This window comes from Diorhabda sublineata, chromosome 10 (genome assembly GCF_026230105.1).
Source record: "Diorhabda sublineata isolate icDioSubl1.1 chromosome 10, icDioSubl1.1, whole genome shotgun sequence".
In the NCBI taxonomy this organism is placed as follows: domain Eukaryota; kingdom Metazoa; phylum Arthropoda; class Insecta; order Coleoptera; family Chrysomelidae; genus Diorhabda; species Diorhabda sublineata.
In genome coordinates, this window is record NC_079483.1 from 20115334 (window position 1) to 20132496 (window position 17163).

At 30.9% G+C, this 17163-nt stretch overlaps 1 protein-coding gene across 2 annotated transcripts in view; it reads left to right on the forward strand.

Moving 5' to 3' along the window:
* Positions 1 to 3047: 3047 nt before the first annotated feature.
* The window catches only part of LOC130449733 (voltage-dependent T-type calcium channel subunit alpha-1H-like), a 56612-nt gene continuing 42496 nt past the window's right edge, over positions 3048 to 17163 (forward strand). For both annotated transcript variants that reach the window (XM_056787716.1, XM_056787715.1), the window contains exons 1-10: positions 3048 to 3283; positions 4992 to 5149; positions 5295 to 5432; positions 5524 to 5639; positions 8390 to 8624; positions 8688 to 8865; positions 11380 to 11662; positions 14182 to 14274; positions 16557 to 16898; positions 16955 to 17114. In XM_056787716.1, coding sequence (XP_056643694.1) covers positions 5005 to 5149; positions 5295 to 5432; positions 5524 to 5639; positions 8390 to 8624; positions 8688 to 8865; positions 11380 to 11662; positions 14182 to 14274; positions 16557 to 16898; positions 16955 to 17114 — 1690 coding nt within the window. In that variant the 5' untranslated portion in view covers positions 3048 to 3283; positions 4992 to 5004. The remainder of the gene's footprint in view (positions 3284 to 4991; positions 5150 to 5294; positions 5433 to 5523; positions 5640 to 8389; positions 8625 to 8687; positions 8866 to 11379; positions 11663 to 14181; positions 14275 to 16556; positions 16899 to 16954; positions 17115 to 17163) is intronic.

Consider the following 17163-nt stretch of genomic DNA (forward strand, 5'->3'; position numbering starts at 1 on the left):
TTGAATTTTTTTTTTGATATTGTATTTATATGAATGTTACAAAATATATTGTTCGAAAATATGATAATTGCTTTTTATTTAAACAACCTATTCCTATAAAATATATTAAAAATTGATGAAAAATGTTTTTTTTTTTCGTTTACACTGATCCGATTTGATCTGAAACGACGCCTAGACCATTGGGCGTAAAAAATTATTTAAAAACAATTCAACACGTTCAAAATATAGTGTTTGGTTGAATTTCATAAAAAAAGTCCTTAAAAAGAATAAAATTTACTAAAAAATTGTTTCATAACCCCAAATTGTATCACGACTTCTAGAAACCTAATTATCTAGAAAGTGATTTTGATATATAAAGCGGAGCGGAGTAACAAACAAGTGACAAGTCAATTAAAAAGTGTAAACAAATAAATTAGATGTAAAGTGTATAGTGAAAGTGTTATAGAATTCATCCTATCTTGCACATTCATACGGGACATGGACCGGGTCATTCTTTCCACCGAAAGTAGCGCATAAAACGTTGTTTGACATTAGTTAGAACGTTTTTTTGTCCACCGAACTTCACTGTCAAATTCGTCCCATCTCTCGTCTATCATATGATCTATTAGAATAACCTAACCTAACATAAACATAACTTAACCTAGCATAACCTAACCTAACCTAACATAAACGTAACGTAACCTTACTTAACCTAACATAAACATAACCTAACAAAACATAACCTAACCTAACATAAACATAACTTAACCTAACATAAACATAACCTAACAAAACATAACCTAACCTAACATAAACATAACTTAACCTAACATAAACATAACTTAACCTACCATAACCTAACCTAACCTAAATAAACATAACGTAACCTCACTTAACTTAACATAAACATAACCTAACATAAACATAACTTAACCTAGCATAACCGAACCTAACCTAACATAAACATAATGTAACCTCACTTAACCTAACATAACCTAACCTAACTTAAACATAACCTAACATAAACATAACCTAACATAACTTAACCTAACATAAACATAACTTAACCTACCATAACCTAACCTAACCTAACATAAACATAACTTAACCTAACATAAACATAACTTAACCTACCATAACCTAACCTAACCTAACATAAACATAACTTAACCTAGCATAACCGAACCTAACCTAACATAAACATAATGTAACCTCACTTAACCTAACATAAACATAACCTAACAAAACATAACATAACCTAACTTAAACATAACCTAACATAAACATAAATTAACCTAACATAAACATAACTTAACCTAACTTAAACATAATCTAACATAAACATAAATTAACCTAACATAAACATAACTTAACCTAACTTAAACATAACCTAACATAAACATAAATTAACCTAACATAAACATAACTTAACCTACCATAACCTAACCTAACCTAACATAAACATAACTTAACCTAGCATAACCGAACCTAACCTAACATAAACATAATGTAACCTCACTTAACCTAACAAAACATAACCTAACCTAACTTAAACATAACCTAACATAAACATAAATTAACCTAACATAAACATAACTTAACCTACCATAACCTAACCTAACCTAACATAAACATAACTTAACCTAGCATAACCGAACCTAACCTAACATAAACATAATGTAACCTCACTTAACCTAACATAAACATAACCTAACAAAACATAACATAACCTAACTTAAATATAACATAACCTAACCTAACCTAACATAAACATAACCTAACAAAACATAACATAACCTAACTTAAACATAACCTAACCTAACCTCACTTAACCTAACATAAACATAATGTAACCTCACTTAACCTAACATAAGCATAACCTAACAAAACATAACATAACCTAACTTAAATATAACATAACCTAACCTAACATAAACATAACCTAACAAAACATAACATAACCTAACTTAAACATAACCTAACCTAACCTCACTTAACCTAACATAAACATAATGTAACCTCACTTAACCTAACATAAACATAACCTAACAAAACATAACATAACCTAACTTAAATATAACATAACCTAACCTAACCTAACATAAACATAACCTAACAAAACATAACATAACCTAACTTAAACATAACCTAACCTAACCTCACTTAACCTAACATAAACATAACCTAACAAAACATAACATAACCTAACTTAAATATAACATAACCTAACCTAACCTAACATAAACATAACCTAACAAAACATAACATAACCTAACTTAAACATAACCTAACCTAACCTCACTTAACCTAACATAAACATAACCTAACATAACCTAACCTAACATAAACATAACCTAACAAAACATAACATAACCTAACTTAAACATAACCTAACCTAACCTCACTTAACCTAACATAAACATAATGTAACCTCACTTAACCTAACATAAACATAACCTAACAAAACATAACATAACCTAACTTAAATATAACATAACCTAACCTAACCTAACATAAACATAACCTAACAAAACATAACATAACCTAACTTAAACATAACCTAACCTAACCTCACTTAACCTAACATAAACATAACCTAACAAAACATAACATAACCTAACTTAAATATAACATAACCTAACCTAACCTAGCATAAACATAACCTAACAAAACATAACATAACCTAACTTAAACATAACCTAACCTAACCTCACTTAACCTAACATAAACATAACCTAACAAAACATAACCTAACCTAACATAAACATAACCTAACTTAACATTGGAAATTTTGAAATTTTTGCGGTTCGTGGTGAAAAATCCATTTGTAGAGGTGGAGTTTTTCGGTTTTGGCACACTGTATCATCTCCTGCGGAATGTTTACGGTTTCCATTATAATGGATCGAATTCGAAACATATACCAGACGAAACGAAACGTAAATACCGTACGTTCGTGTATATAAACAAATAGTCACAGGTAATTGATTTACGGATGAAAATTTCATGATGAATTTATTCGTCGTTTTAACGCAGATATGCAATCGGGATTAATTTTCAATTTCCTCGGAGGTATTACGGAGCAGGCGCGTTTATCTCGGGATACGGACGCTGTTGCTTCTCGACGCTGATTTTCCCGACAGTTTATAATCGTACCTCGGAAAATTCGGCGTCGGGAGATCGATAACGGGTGGAAATCCCGCCCAGATTTTTCATTTTCATGTTTGTTAATTCGGTAGTTGGTTTTCCATTGGATTAATTTGGAAATTTTCGTTTTTCGAAATCGATATCGCATTTATAATTGCAGGTAAATATTTTATTTTAGTCGATTTATTGGGAAAAATTTTTGCGAAAAACAATTTTTTATACTAAATTATCGTATATTCGAATTTTTCGTTTCTTATTATTCTCTTTTATTCAATTTCGTTAACGGGATTTTGAAAAAAAAAGGTTTTTATTCGAAAAAATACTTAAATATACGAGGAGTAGTGAAAAAAAAATTGTCACTTTTCAATTGCATAATGTAGCAACCTTCCTTTTGCCCATACATACTTTTTCCAGCTTCTTGTGTCATCTCCATCAAATTTTATGCAAAATTACGTCACGTCCATCATCATAATACGCCGTTCAATCTCTTGTATTACAGTTAGCGCTTCGCTAAGCGCTTTTAGTAGGTTTTCTCTTGGTTCTAGCTTCTTTTGTGAATTGTCATCATTATACCTTCAATTCTCTTAGGATTATGACTAGCGCTTCGCTAAGCGCTTTTGTTAAGATTTTTCTATTGGTTTTGGCTTCGTTTGTCATCCAACATCATCATTATGCCGTTAAATCTTTGGGATTAAAGCTAGCGCTTCGCTAAGCGCTTTTAGTTGGATTTTTTCTTGGTTCTAGCTTCGTTCGTCATGAATTATCATCGTTATGCCTTCGATTCTCTTAGGATTGTGACTAGCGCTTTGCTGAGCGCTTTTGTTAAGATTTTTCTATTGGTTTTGGCTTCGTTTGTCATCCAACATCATCATTATGCCGTTAAATCTTTGGGATTAAAGCTAGCGCTTCGCTAAGCGCTTTTAGTTGGATTTTTTCTTGGTTCTAGCTTCGTTCGTCATGAATTATCATCGTTATGCCTTCGATTCTCTTAGGATTGTGACTAGCGCTTTGCTAAGCGCTTTTGTTAAGATTCTTCTATTGGTTTTGGCTTTGTTTGTCATCCAACATCATCATTATGCCGTTAAATCTTTGGGATTAAAGCTAGCGCTTCGCTAAGCGCTTTTAGTTGGATTTTTTCTTGGTTCTAGCTTCGTTCGTCATGAATTATCATCGTTATGCCTTCGATTCTCTTAGGATTGTGACTAGCGCTTTGCTAAGCGCTTTTGTTAAGATTCTTCTATTGGTTTTGGCTTCGTTTGTCATCCAACATAATCATTATGCCGTTAAATCTTTGGGATTATGGCTGGCGCTTCGCTAAGCGCTTTTAGTTGGGTTTTTTCTTGGTTCTAGCTTCGTTCGTCATGAATTATCATCGTTATGCCTTCGATTCTCTTAGGATTGTGATTAGCGCTTTGCTAAGCGCTTTTGTTAAGATTCTTCTATTGGTTTTGGCTTCGTTTGTCATCCAACATCATCATTATGCCGTTAAATTTTTGGGATTAAAGCTAGCGCTTAGCTAAGCGCTTTTCTTAAAGTTTTTTCTCGATCCCGGTTTCGTTTATCAGCTTTCCACATTCTTTTATGTCACTGCGTTTCGCTTTCCATTCCACCACCTGGTATCTTCTTAAATTTGGTTCCTCCAGGTATTTCCCAGTTTGCCTTTGCCTCTCGGTCATACAAGTATTTAATTTTATTAGTTTTTGCGTTTTTATATACCTCAATATATTGTCTACCACCGGTCCATCTTCTAATTTTTCATTTTTCTTCAATCCCTCTCCATCTACTCTTTCCGCGACCGTGTATTTTCTCTCTTTATCCCATATCTTCTTCTTTTTCATTTATGACGGTTTTTTTTGTCTCGATTCCAGTTTAGATAAGAAGATGCATTGTTATTCAAGTTCCGGGGCGCTGCTTTCCAACGCGAGTTACATCCATTGCCGTTCCGATTCCGATAGCAGATTGTACAAACCCGAATCCCGATGGAAACTATCCGATAGCGGAGAATCCACCGTATCCGAATTGGACGGTAAAGTATAACTTTAATAAAACCACCCTGTATACCATCGACGGTTAAACGAATAGGTTATGTTCTTACGAATCTATTTATATGGGGTTTTATTTCCACGTTATTTTCGACGAAATAATATTGAAAGTGAGATTTTTTTTTATAGAATCGGAATCGGGGACTTCTGAGTCAGGTGTAAACGTCGATCCAAATATTCCTTATCCAGGAATAGCGCCGGTGACGCTTCGATACCTTTCGCAAACGACTCGCCCCAGGAGTTGGTGTTTAGCTCTGGTTTCGAGCTCATATCCTTTTTATAAAACAAAAATTTTTCGAATTAAGTTTATGGATACAATTAGATATTAAAAATTTAATCCTTAACTGATGATTAAACACGTGGTTCGAAAGGATATCCATGATGGTGATCCTACTAAATTGCATCACTTTAGGCATGTATCAACCTTGTTCGGATAAAGATCCTTGCACAACAAACAAATGTAAAATTTTACAGGTAAAAACGTTGATTATTAAAAATTTTATGATAAAATTGATATATAAACGAGGGAGGTTCAAGAATAATCTGTTATAACCTAGAAATGGCGGTACTAGCGGACTTAGTACCAGAGTATTAACTAAATATTTGATCACGTGACAATTTGTACCGAGTTTGGTCGTAATAAAACAAAAACAACATCGTGAAAATGTTTCGCAACAATTTATGTAGCAAATTCGTAACCGCGCGTCATATACTTTTAGAACCGTCCTCGTATATATGTATAGTTCGTGAATTTTTTATTACCGCGTCACCGAGGATGCTTCTTCTTCTTTTTCTCATCCAGTCTTCTTTTTTTTTGGTTGGTAATCACGTTTTTAAATGCGTTTCTATCCATCGCAATATAAAACAATTTTCCGACGTAGTGATTTTTCAATTTTCTCCAACTGGGAGTTATTCTTCTTGCCGATGTCTCCTCTACTATCCTCTACATTATTTTGATATGTGTCAACACTGTTGGGACGTCAACGTCAAATTTGACATTTGACGTACTCACGACGTACAATTAAAGATTTCATTTACTTTTGAGTAAATATCCGGCATTTTTTTCGAAATCCTCCCATTTTACGAGTTGTGCTCTACATTTTTTGTCTCAATGCTTTTTTTCGAATTACTCCTAGTTTTCGAGTTTTTAACGATTCAATTAATTTTAGAGCGTTCAAACCCATTTTACGGTGAAAATTTTGAGGTTAGGAAAAAATACCTGGGATACTTTTTTGTGGAGAATTTTGTGTTCTACATTTTTTGTCTCAATACTTTTTTTCGAATTCTTAGTAATTTTCGAGTTATTCTCGATTTAAAATATTTTTGAGCGTTCAAACCCATTTTATGGTGACAATTTTGAGGTTAGGAAAAAATACCTGGGATACTTTTTTGTAGAGAATTTTATGCTCTATATTTTATGCCCCAACACTTTTTTTCGAATTCTTCGTAATTTTCGAGTTATTCCCGATTTAAAATATTTTTGAGCGTTCAAACCCATTTTATGGTGAAAATTTTGAGGTTAGGAACAAACACCCATAATACTTTTTTGTAGAGAATTTTATGCTCCACATTTTTTGTTCCAACACTTTTTTTCCAATTCTTCGTAATTTTCGAGTTATTCCCGATTTAAAATATTTTTGAGCGTTCAAACCCATTTTATGGTGAAAATTTTGAGGTTAGGAACAAACACCCATAATACTTTTTTGTAGAGAATTTTATGCTCCACATTTTTTGTTCCAACACTTTTTTTCCAATTCTTCGTAATTTTCGAGTTATTCCCGATTTAAAATATTTTTGAGCGTTCAAACCCATTTTATGGTGAAAATTTTGAGGTTAGGAACAAAAAACCTACAATACTTTTTTGTAGAGAATTTTATGCTCTACATTTTTTGTCCACACACTTTTTTTCGAATTCTTCGTAATTTTCGAGTTATTCCCGATTGAAAATATTTTTGAGTGTATAAACCCATTTTAAGGTGAAAATATTGAGGTTAGGAAAAAATACCTGAGATACTTTTTTGTAGAGAATTTTGTGCTCTACTTTTTTTGTCACAACACTTTTTTTCAATTCCTCCTAGTTTTCGAGTTTATCACGATTCAATTAATTTTAGAGCGTTCAAACCCATTTTACAGTGAAAATTTTGAGGTTAGGAAAAAATACCTGGGACACTTTTTTGTAGAGAATTTTATGCTCTACATATTTTGTTCCAGCACTTTTTTTCGAATTAGTTGTAATTTTCGAGTTATTTGCGATTCAAAATATTTTTGAGTGTATAAGCTCATTTTAGGGTGAAAATTTTGAGGTTAGGAACAAATACCTGGAATACTTTTTTGTACAAAATGTTGTCCTCTACATTTTTTGTCCTGAAAGTTTGTGTAGAAATCCTCATAGTTTGTGAGTTATCAGCAATTCAAAACGTTTTTGAGTACATGAATCTATTTTACGGTGAAAATTTTGAGGTTAGAAAAAAATACCTGAGATACTTTTTTGTAGAGAATTTTATACTCTACATTTTTTGTCCTAATACTTTTTTTCGAATTCGTTCTAGTTTTAGAGTTTTTCGCGATTCAAATAATTTTTGAGCGTTCAAACCCATTTTACGGTGAAAATTTTGAGGTTAGGGAAAAATATCTAGGATACTTTTTTGTAGAGAATTTTGTACTCTACATATTTTGTCTCAGCACCTTTTTTCGAATCAGTTGTAATTTTCGAGTTATTTCCGATTCAAAATATTTTTGAGCGTTCAAACCCATTTTACAGAGAAAATTTTGAGGTTAGGAAAAAATACCTTGAATACCTTTTTGTAGAGAATTTTATGCTCTACATTTTTTGTCTCAACACTTTTTTTCGAATTCCTCCTAGTTTTCGAGTTGTTCGCGATTCATTGACATTTGACATTTGACTTACTCACGACGTGTTATACGGGTGGTATTTGAGATATAGCGTCGCTTCTTCTTCCACGTCAACAGGATCGAATCTTCTTCTTTTTTAACGCAGATTCGATTCGTAACACGTTATCAACTTTCCTAATAAATTTGATTCGATGTCGGTGTAAGTTTTAGGTACAAACAGATTAACCGATGGTTGTATTTTGATATTTTATGCATTTCGACGCGGAATCATCCTCGAAATTAGACTTGGAATAGTCGAAAACTTCCGTAGTCTAAGCGCGAAGCGTTTCTAAGCGTCCAAGTTGTATCAATTTGAAATTGTATTTTTTTAGAGATTCGACGAATTTATTTTCGCGTTTTTCTCTTTGGAAATGACGATAAAAATGATCGCCATGGGCGTATACGGTCGTGGATCTTATTTAGCCGACTCTTGGAACCGTCTAGATCTATTTATAGTTATAGCTGGTGCTTTCGAATACGGTTTACCAAATTTTAACAACATCAATTTCTCGCCAGTTAGAACAATCAGAGTTTTGAGGCCTCTTCGGGCGATAAACCGAATACCCAGTAAGTTGTCGAACGGAAAATATCGTACAAACCGCGTATTTAATCGTATTTATCAATTTTTAGGTATGAGAATATTGGTTATGTTACTTTTGGATACATTACCCATGTTGGGCAATGTATTGTTATTATGTTTTTTCGTCTTCTTCATTTTCGGTATAATCGGCGTTCAATTATGGCAGGGGATACTCAGACAAAGGTGTGTCCTTAATAACGAACAATTTTCCCATATAACTTTCCCCAGGTAAGTATTTTTTCGTAAATGAAAAACTATTTAAATTTTAATATACGTCAACATTGTTGGGAATATATCAAATTTGACATTGTCAACGTCAAATTTGACATTTGACGTACTCACAACCTGTTATACGGGTGGTATTTGAGATGTTGAGGGTTTAGAATTGACACAAATGTCCCAACACTTTTTTTCGTGTCGCTCTAGTTTTCGAGTTTTTCGCGATTCAAATAATTTTTGAGCGTTCAAACCCATTTTACGGTGAAAATTTTGAGGTTAGGAAAAAATACCTGGGATACTTTTTTGTAGAGAATTTTATGCTCTATATTTTATGCCCCAACACTTTTTTTCGAATTCTTCGTAATTTTCGAGTTTTTCGCGATTCAAATAATTTTTGAGCGTTCAAACCCATTTTACGGTGAAAATTTCGAGGTTAGGAAAAAATACCTAGAATACTTTTTTGTAGAGAATTTTATGTTCTACATTTTTTGTCCCAACAATTTTTTCGAATTCTTCCTAGTTTTAGAGTTTTTCGCGATTCAAATAATTTTTGAGCGTTCAAACCCATTTTATGGTGACAATTTTGAGGTTAGGAACAAACACCTATGATACTTTTTTGTAGAAAATTTTATGCTCTATATTTTTTGTCCCAACACTTTTTTTCCAATTCTTCGTAATTTTCGAGTTATTCCCGATTTAAAATATTTTTTAGCGTTCAAACCCATTTTACGGTGAAAATTTTGAGGTTAGGAAAAAATACCTGGGATACTTTTTTGTAGAGAATTTTATGCTCTATATTTTATGCCCCAACACTTTTTTTCGAATTCTTCGTAATTTTCGAGTTTTTCGCGATTCAAATAATTTTTGAGCGTTCAAACCCATTTTACGGTGAAAATTTCGAGGTTAGGAAAAAATACCTAGAATACTTTTTTGTAGAGAATTTTATGTTCTACATTTTTTGTCCCAACAATTTTTTCGAATTCTTCCTAGTTTTAGAGTTTTTCGCGATTCAAATAATTTTTGAGCGTTCAAACCCATTTTATGGTGACAATTTTGAGGTTAGGAACAAACACCTATGATACTTTTTTGTAGAAAATTTTATGCTCTTTATCTTTTGTCCCAACACTTTTTTTCCAATTCTTCGTAATTTTCGAGTTATTCCCGATTTAAAATATTTTTTAGCGTTCAAACCCATTTTATGGTGAAAATTTTGAGGTTAGAAAAAAATACCTGGGATACTTTTTTGTAGAGAATTTTATGCTCTATATTTTATGCCCCAACACTTTTTTACGAATTCTTCGTAATTTTCGAGTTTTTCGCGATTCAAATAATTTTTGAGCGTTCAAACCCATTTTACGGTGAAAATTTCGAGGTTAGGAAAAAATACCTAGAATACTTTTTTGTAGAGAATTTTATGTTCTATATTTTATGCCCCAACACTTTTTTTCGAATTCTTCGTAATTTTCGAGTTATTCCCGATTTAAAATATTTTTGAGCGTTCAAACCCATTTTATGGTGAAAATTTTGAGGTTAGGAACAAACACCCATAATACTTTTTTGTAGAGAATTTTATGCTCCACATTTTTTGTTCAAACACTTTTTTTCCAATTCTTCGTAATTTTCGAGTTATTCCCGATTTAAAATATTTTTGAGCGTTCAAACCCATTTTATGGTGAAAATTTTGAGGTTAGGAACAAACACCTACAATACTTTTTTGTAGAGAATTTTATGCTCTATATTTTTTGTCCACACACTTTTTTTCGAATTCTTCGTAATTTTCGAGTTATTCCCGATTGAAAATATTTTTGAGTGTATAAACCCATTTTAAGGTGAAAATTTTGAGGTTAGGAACAAACACCTACAATACTTTTTTGTAGAAAATTTTATGCTCTACATTTTTTGTCCATACACTTTTTTTCGAATTCTTCGTAATTTTCGAGTTATTCCCGATTGCAAATATTTTTGAGCGTTCAAACCCATTTTATGGTGAAAATTTTGAGGTTAGGAACAAACACCTACAATACTTTTTTGTAGAGAATTTTATGCTCTACATTTTTTGTCCACACACTTTTTTTCGAATTCTTCGTAATTTTCGAGTTATTCCCGATTGAAAATATTTTTGAGTGTATAAACCCATTTTAAGGTGAAAATTTTGAGGTTAGGAACAAACACCTACAATACTTTTTTGTAGAAAATTTTATGCTCTACATTTTTTGTCCATACACTTTTTTTCGAATTCTTCGTAATTTTCGAGTTATTTCCGATTGAAAATATTTTTGAGCGTTCAAACCCATGTTATGGTGAAAATTTTGAGGTTAGGAACAAACACCTACAATACTTTTTTGTAGAAAATTTTATGCTCTACATTTTTTGTCCCAAACCTTTTTTTCGAATTCCTCCTAGTTTTCGAATTGTTCGCGATTCATTGACATTTGACGTACTCACGACGTGTTATACGGGTGGTATTTGAGATGTTGAGGGTTTAGAATTGACTCAAAATTAAAGTAGCAACATTATTTCTAGTGATTTGAGTTACTATTACAAACCAGGAGATACGGATTACATTTGTAGTAAAAATGTTAATTCCGGTATGCATTTTTGCAATACGTTACCACCTTACAAAAACGGTTCGACCGTCTGTTTTTTAACCGTGGAGGAAAAGGATTATCCCGAATATAGAAACAACGATTCTTATTGCGTAAATTGGAATTTGTACTACACCCTTTGTTCGGATAAAAACCAAAATCCCTTCCAGGATACTATATCCTTCGATAATATCGGATTAGCGTGGATAGCGATTTTTTTGGTGAGTAAATAAAGTTTTTCGATTTTATTTACACACTGTATACTACAATCGGAATAATTTTTGCTATTGGTTATAATAATTCGTTGTTTTTACTACGATTATTTATTTAAAACGAAATAACTGCATTTAGAAATATCATTTATATACCTAAATAGAATTCTAGAAAGTTCCAGAAAAAAACACAACAAATAGACTAGACTAGAACAGATTTTTAGTCTGTGCTATATTATATTTGAAATCGGATCTAGAACTACTAATAACGTGATGAATTGGAAAAAAATTGACCAAAAATCCTGTTCTATTTTAGCTAGATTTATACTACGGTTTGCAATTAAAGATTTTATTAACTTTTGAGTAAATCTCCGGCATTTTTTTTTGAAATCCTCCTATTTTTCCAGTTGTTCGCGTTTCAAATAATTTTTGAACGTTCAAACCCATTTTACGGTGAAAATTTTGAGGTTAGGAAAAAATACCTTGAATACTTTTTTGTAGAAAATTTTGTGCTCTACATATTTTGTCCCAACACTTTTTTTCGAATTAGTTGTAATTTTCGAGTTATTTGCGATTTAAAATATTTTTGAGTGTAAACCCATTTTAAGGTGAAAATTTTGAGGTTAGGAACAAATACCTAGGATACCTTTTTGTACAAAATGTTGTCCTCTACATTTTTTGTCCTGGCAGTTTGTGTAGAAATCCTCATAGTTTTTGAGTTATCAGCAATTCAAAACTTTTTGAGTACATGAATCTATTTTACGGTGAAAATTTTGAGGTTAGGAAAAAATACCTGGAATACTTTTTTGTAGAGAATTTTATGCTCTACATTTTTTGCTCCAACACTTTTCTTCGAATTCCTCGTAATTTTCGAGTTATTCCCGATTTAAAATATTTTTGAGTGTATAAACCCATTTTAAGGTGAAAATTTCGAGGTTAGGAACAAACACCTATAATACTTTTTTGTAGAGAATTTTATGCTCTACATTTTTTGTCCCAACATTTTTCTTCGAATTCCTCGTAATTTTCGAGTTATTTCCGATTTAAAATATTTTTGAGTGTATAAACCCGTTTTAAGGCGAAAATTTCGAGGTTAGGAACAAACACCCATGATACTTTTTTGTAGAGAATTTTATGCTCTACATTTTTTGTCCCAACACTTTTCTTCGAATTCCTCGTAATTTTCGAGTTATTTCCGATTTAAAATATTTTTGAGTGTATAAACCCATTTTAAGGTGAAAATTTCGAGGTTAGGAACAAACACCTATAATACTTTTTTGTAGAGAATTTTATGCTCTACATTTTTTGTCCCAACACTTTTCTTCGAATTCCTCGTAATTTTCGAGTTATTCCCGATTTAAAATATTTTTGAGTGTATAAACCCATTTTAAGGCGAAAATTTCGAGGTTAGTAACAAACACCTATAATACTTTTTTGTAGAGAATTTTATGCTCTACATTTTTTGTTCCAGCACTTTTTTTCGACTTCCTCGTAATTTTCGAGTTATTCCCGATTTGAAATATTTTTGAGTGTATAAACCCATTTTAAGGTGAAAATTTCGAGGTTAGGAACAAACACTTATAACACTTTTTTGTAGAGAATTTTATGCTCTACATTTTTTTTCCCAACACTTTTCTTCGAATTCCTCGTAATTTTCGAGTTATTCCCGATTTAAAATATTTTTGAGTGTATAAACCCATTTTAAGGTGAAAATTTCGAGGTTAGGAACAAACACCTATAATACTTTTTTGTAGAGAATTTTATGCTCTACATTTTTTGTTCAAGCACTTTTTTTCGAATTCCTCTTAGTTTTCGAGTTATTCGCGATTCAAAATATTTTTGAGTGTATAAACTAATTTTAGGGTGAAAATTTTGAGGTTATTAACAATTCAAGTCTGAAAATTTCGAGTTCCATACTTATTCAGTATCTCAAAACCTCCCAGAATCTAGAAAAATGAAAATCGCTCAATTTCATTCAAGGTTTTAGCTCAAAATCGCCTAATTTACCTGTACTATTAATTATTATATCCATTTGGTATTTAACGGCGTTTTTAATATACACACATGTACACCATCGATGAACATCACAGATTTCTTTAATGTAATCAAAATCATTGGCAGTAGAAATTATAAAACAGATGAACTTTAAAATAATTTACAAACATTTCCGTTTCATAATTTGATGGTTCCATTTAATGTACTGTATATACATATAATCAAACTCATATACGAGGGCTACTACTCAAGTTTTTATATAAACAAATATTTATGATTGGATATCTTTTCATATCGTCCTCGTATATATTTCAAATACGTTTGGTTGTGTATATTTTATATTTAGATGTTACATAATATTAATAAAATAATCGTACTACATTTGCTTTGGGTATTAAAAAGTTATTTTAATCGGATAAAATCGTTTATTACGATTATACAGGGTGTAAAACTTTTAACAGCATGATTTTCTATTAAAAAAAAAGTTATTTTTCACTATAATAAAAAAAAAATAACTGTACAATTCCATTTAGGTCATCTCTTTGGAAGGCTGGACTGAAATTATGTATTATATACAGGATGGACACAGTTTCTGGGATTGGATTTATTTTGTATTACTTATAGTGGTATGTAGTTACTTATTATGTGCCACCTGTATAAAACATATCATATAATATTTAAATCAGTACATGAAAAGCATGTTACGTATTCTTAATTAATTATTGAATATTTCCACTTATTTTAAATTTAAAAAGAAATTGTATTTAGGACCTTGAATAACTTAACCGCCATGTTTCCTTTCATGCCAAGTTGATGATCTATACTACAGATGGCGTCACTACATAAAACAATATTAATTACTTTGTTTTTATTTATAAACAAGGTTATAGTTAATCATTTGAATAAATTATTTCCTTGAATTATTTGTTATAAATAAGTAATTGAACTTTCTTAATTTACTGTTAAATTCATCACTACTAATATTATTACAGTTTCCTACAGTACGGTAAAGTAATAAACTTATTAATTTTAAGTTTCTCGTATACAAATGTCATTTTTATTGTACTATATCGAGTTTAACATGGATTTTTAATAATTATTCATTCACTATTTGAATATTTTCACTTATTTTGGAATTATTAATAAATTGTAGTTACGACTTTGAATAACTGTCATGTTCCCTTCCATGCCGTAGAACTATTGAAGTTGATCATCCGTAATACAGATGGCGTAACTATATAAAACAATATCAATTACATTAAATTTATAAACAATGTTATTGTTAATCAGTAAAACAAATCTAAGTCGTTTTCCCAATTTATTTTCGTGAATTTTTTATTATAAATACGTAACTAAACATAACTTTCTACTTTTACTGGTAAATTCATCACAACTAATGTTATTACAGTTTCCTTCAGTACCGTACAACAATAAACTTATTAATTTTAAGTTTACAAATGTCATTTTTATCGTGAAATATCGTGTTTAACATGGATTTTCAATTATTAATAATAAAATATGATAAAATATTGAATTTATGTTATTAATATCACAATTCTAAGTGACGAATGACATTTTAAAACAGCGTTTTTATATTCAATTATTGTTTTATGATATACAAGGTGATATATGAAATGGCGCATACAAATGTCATTTTTATTGTACTATATCGTGTTTAACATGGATTTTTAATAATTATTCATTCACTTTTCGAATATTTTCACTTATTTTGGAATTATTAATAAATTGTAGTTACGACTTTGAATAACTGTCATGTTCCCTTCCATGCCGTAGAACTATTGAAGTTGATCATGCGTAATACAGATGGCGTAACTATATGAAACAATATCAATTACATTAAATTTATAAACAATGTTATTGTTAATCAGTAAAACAAATCTAAGTCGTTTTCCCAATTTATTTTCGTGAATTTTTTATTATAAATACGTAACTAAACATAACTTTCTACTTTTACTGGTAAATTCATTACAACTAATGCTATTACAGTTTCCTTCAGTACCGTACAATAATAAACTTATTAATTTTGAGTTTACAAATGTCATTTTTATCATAAAATATCGTGTTTAACATGAATTTTCAATTATTAATAATAAAATATGCTAAAATATTGAATTTACGTTATTAATATCACAATTCTAACTGACAAATGACATTTTAAAACAGCGTTTTCATATTCAATTATTGTTTTATGATATACAAGGTGATATATGAAATGGCGCATACAAATGTCATTTTTATTGTACTATATCGTGTTTAACATGGATTTTTCATAATTATTCATTCATTATTTGAATATTTTCACTTATTAGTTACGACTTTGAATAACTGTCATGTTCCCTTCCATGCCGTAGAACTATTGAAGTTGATCATCCGTAATACAGATGGCGTAACTATATGAAACAATATCAATTACATTAGATTTGTAAACAATGTTATAGTTAATTAGTAAAACAAATCTACGTATTTATCTACCAATTTATTTTCGTTAGTTTTTCATTATAAATAACTTTCTACTTTTACTGGTAAATTCATTACAACTAATGTTATTACAGTTTTCTTCAGTCCGGTACAATAATAACCTTATTAATTTTGAGTTCGTCGTATAGATGGCGAGATATCTGAATAACGAATTTTACAAATGTCATTTTTATCGTAAAATATCGTGTTTAACATGGATTTTCAATTATTAATAATAAAATATGATAAAATATTGAATTTACGTTATTAATATCACAATTCTAAGTGACGAATGACATTTTAAAACAGCGTTTTCATATTCAATTATTGTTTTATGATATACAGGGTGACATATGAAACTTACGAATTAGAATAGAATACAAAGTAGTGTAATTATAATAGATAACGGAGGAATAATTGTAATTTTAAGATCGGTTCTTTCTTCATGATCAATTTGTGCCTTGTTGTGATCGCGACGCAATTTTCGGAAACTAAAAAACGAGAAATGGAACGGATGCGTTTGGAACGAGCCAGATTCCAAAGTACGAGCACTTTGGCTTCGTCGACGAATAACAGCGAGCCGACCAGCTGTTACGCGGAAATCATTAAATACATAGCCCACTTATGGAGGAGATTCAAAAGGAAAATAATGTTGAAAATCAGATTTTACAATTTGAAAAGGAATCAGAGGAATCAGCTGATCGCCGGTGATACGATCAGACTTAATTCCACTAAACGCCATCATCCGAATTGCTCCAAATTGACTTTGATGGTGAGTTCGATGACCGGACGAGCGCGTATGTCAATATACAGTGTGTTTGTTTTTAGAGCTCGACGAATCTGCTATCCCCTCTAACGCCGTCTATTTCCGGTAACGCGAGACGGTCTTCCGTTATGTTTAGCGATTTAATTATATTGCACGGTCAAAATAGCTCGACTACGGCCTATAAAAAGAACGTATGTTCGAGTGAAAAGACAACGCAAGCAGGTAGGTGAAAATTTTGTGTATTGGGTTTTTAGTCGCTTTCTTGTCCAAT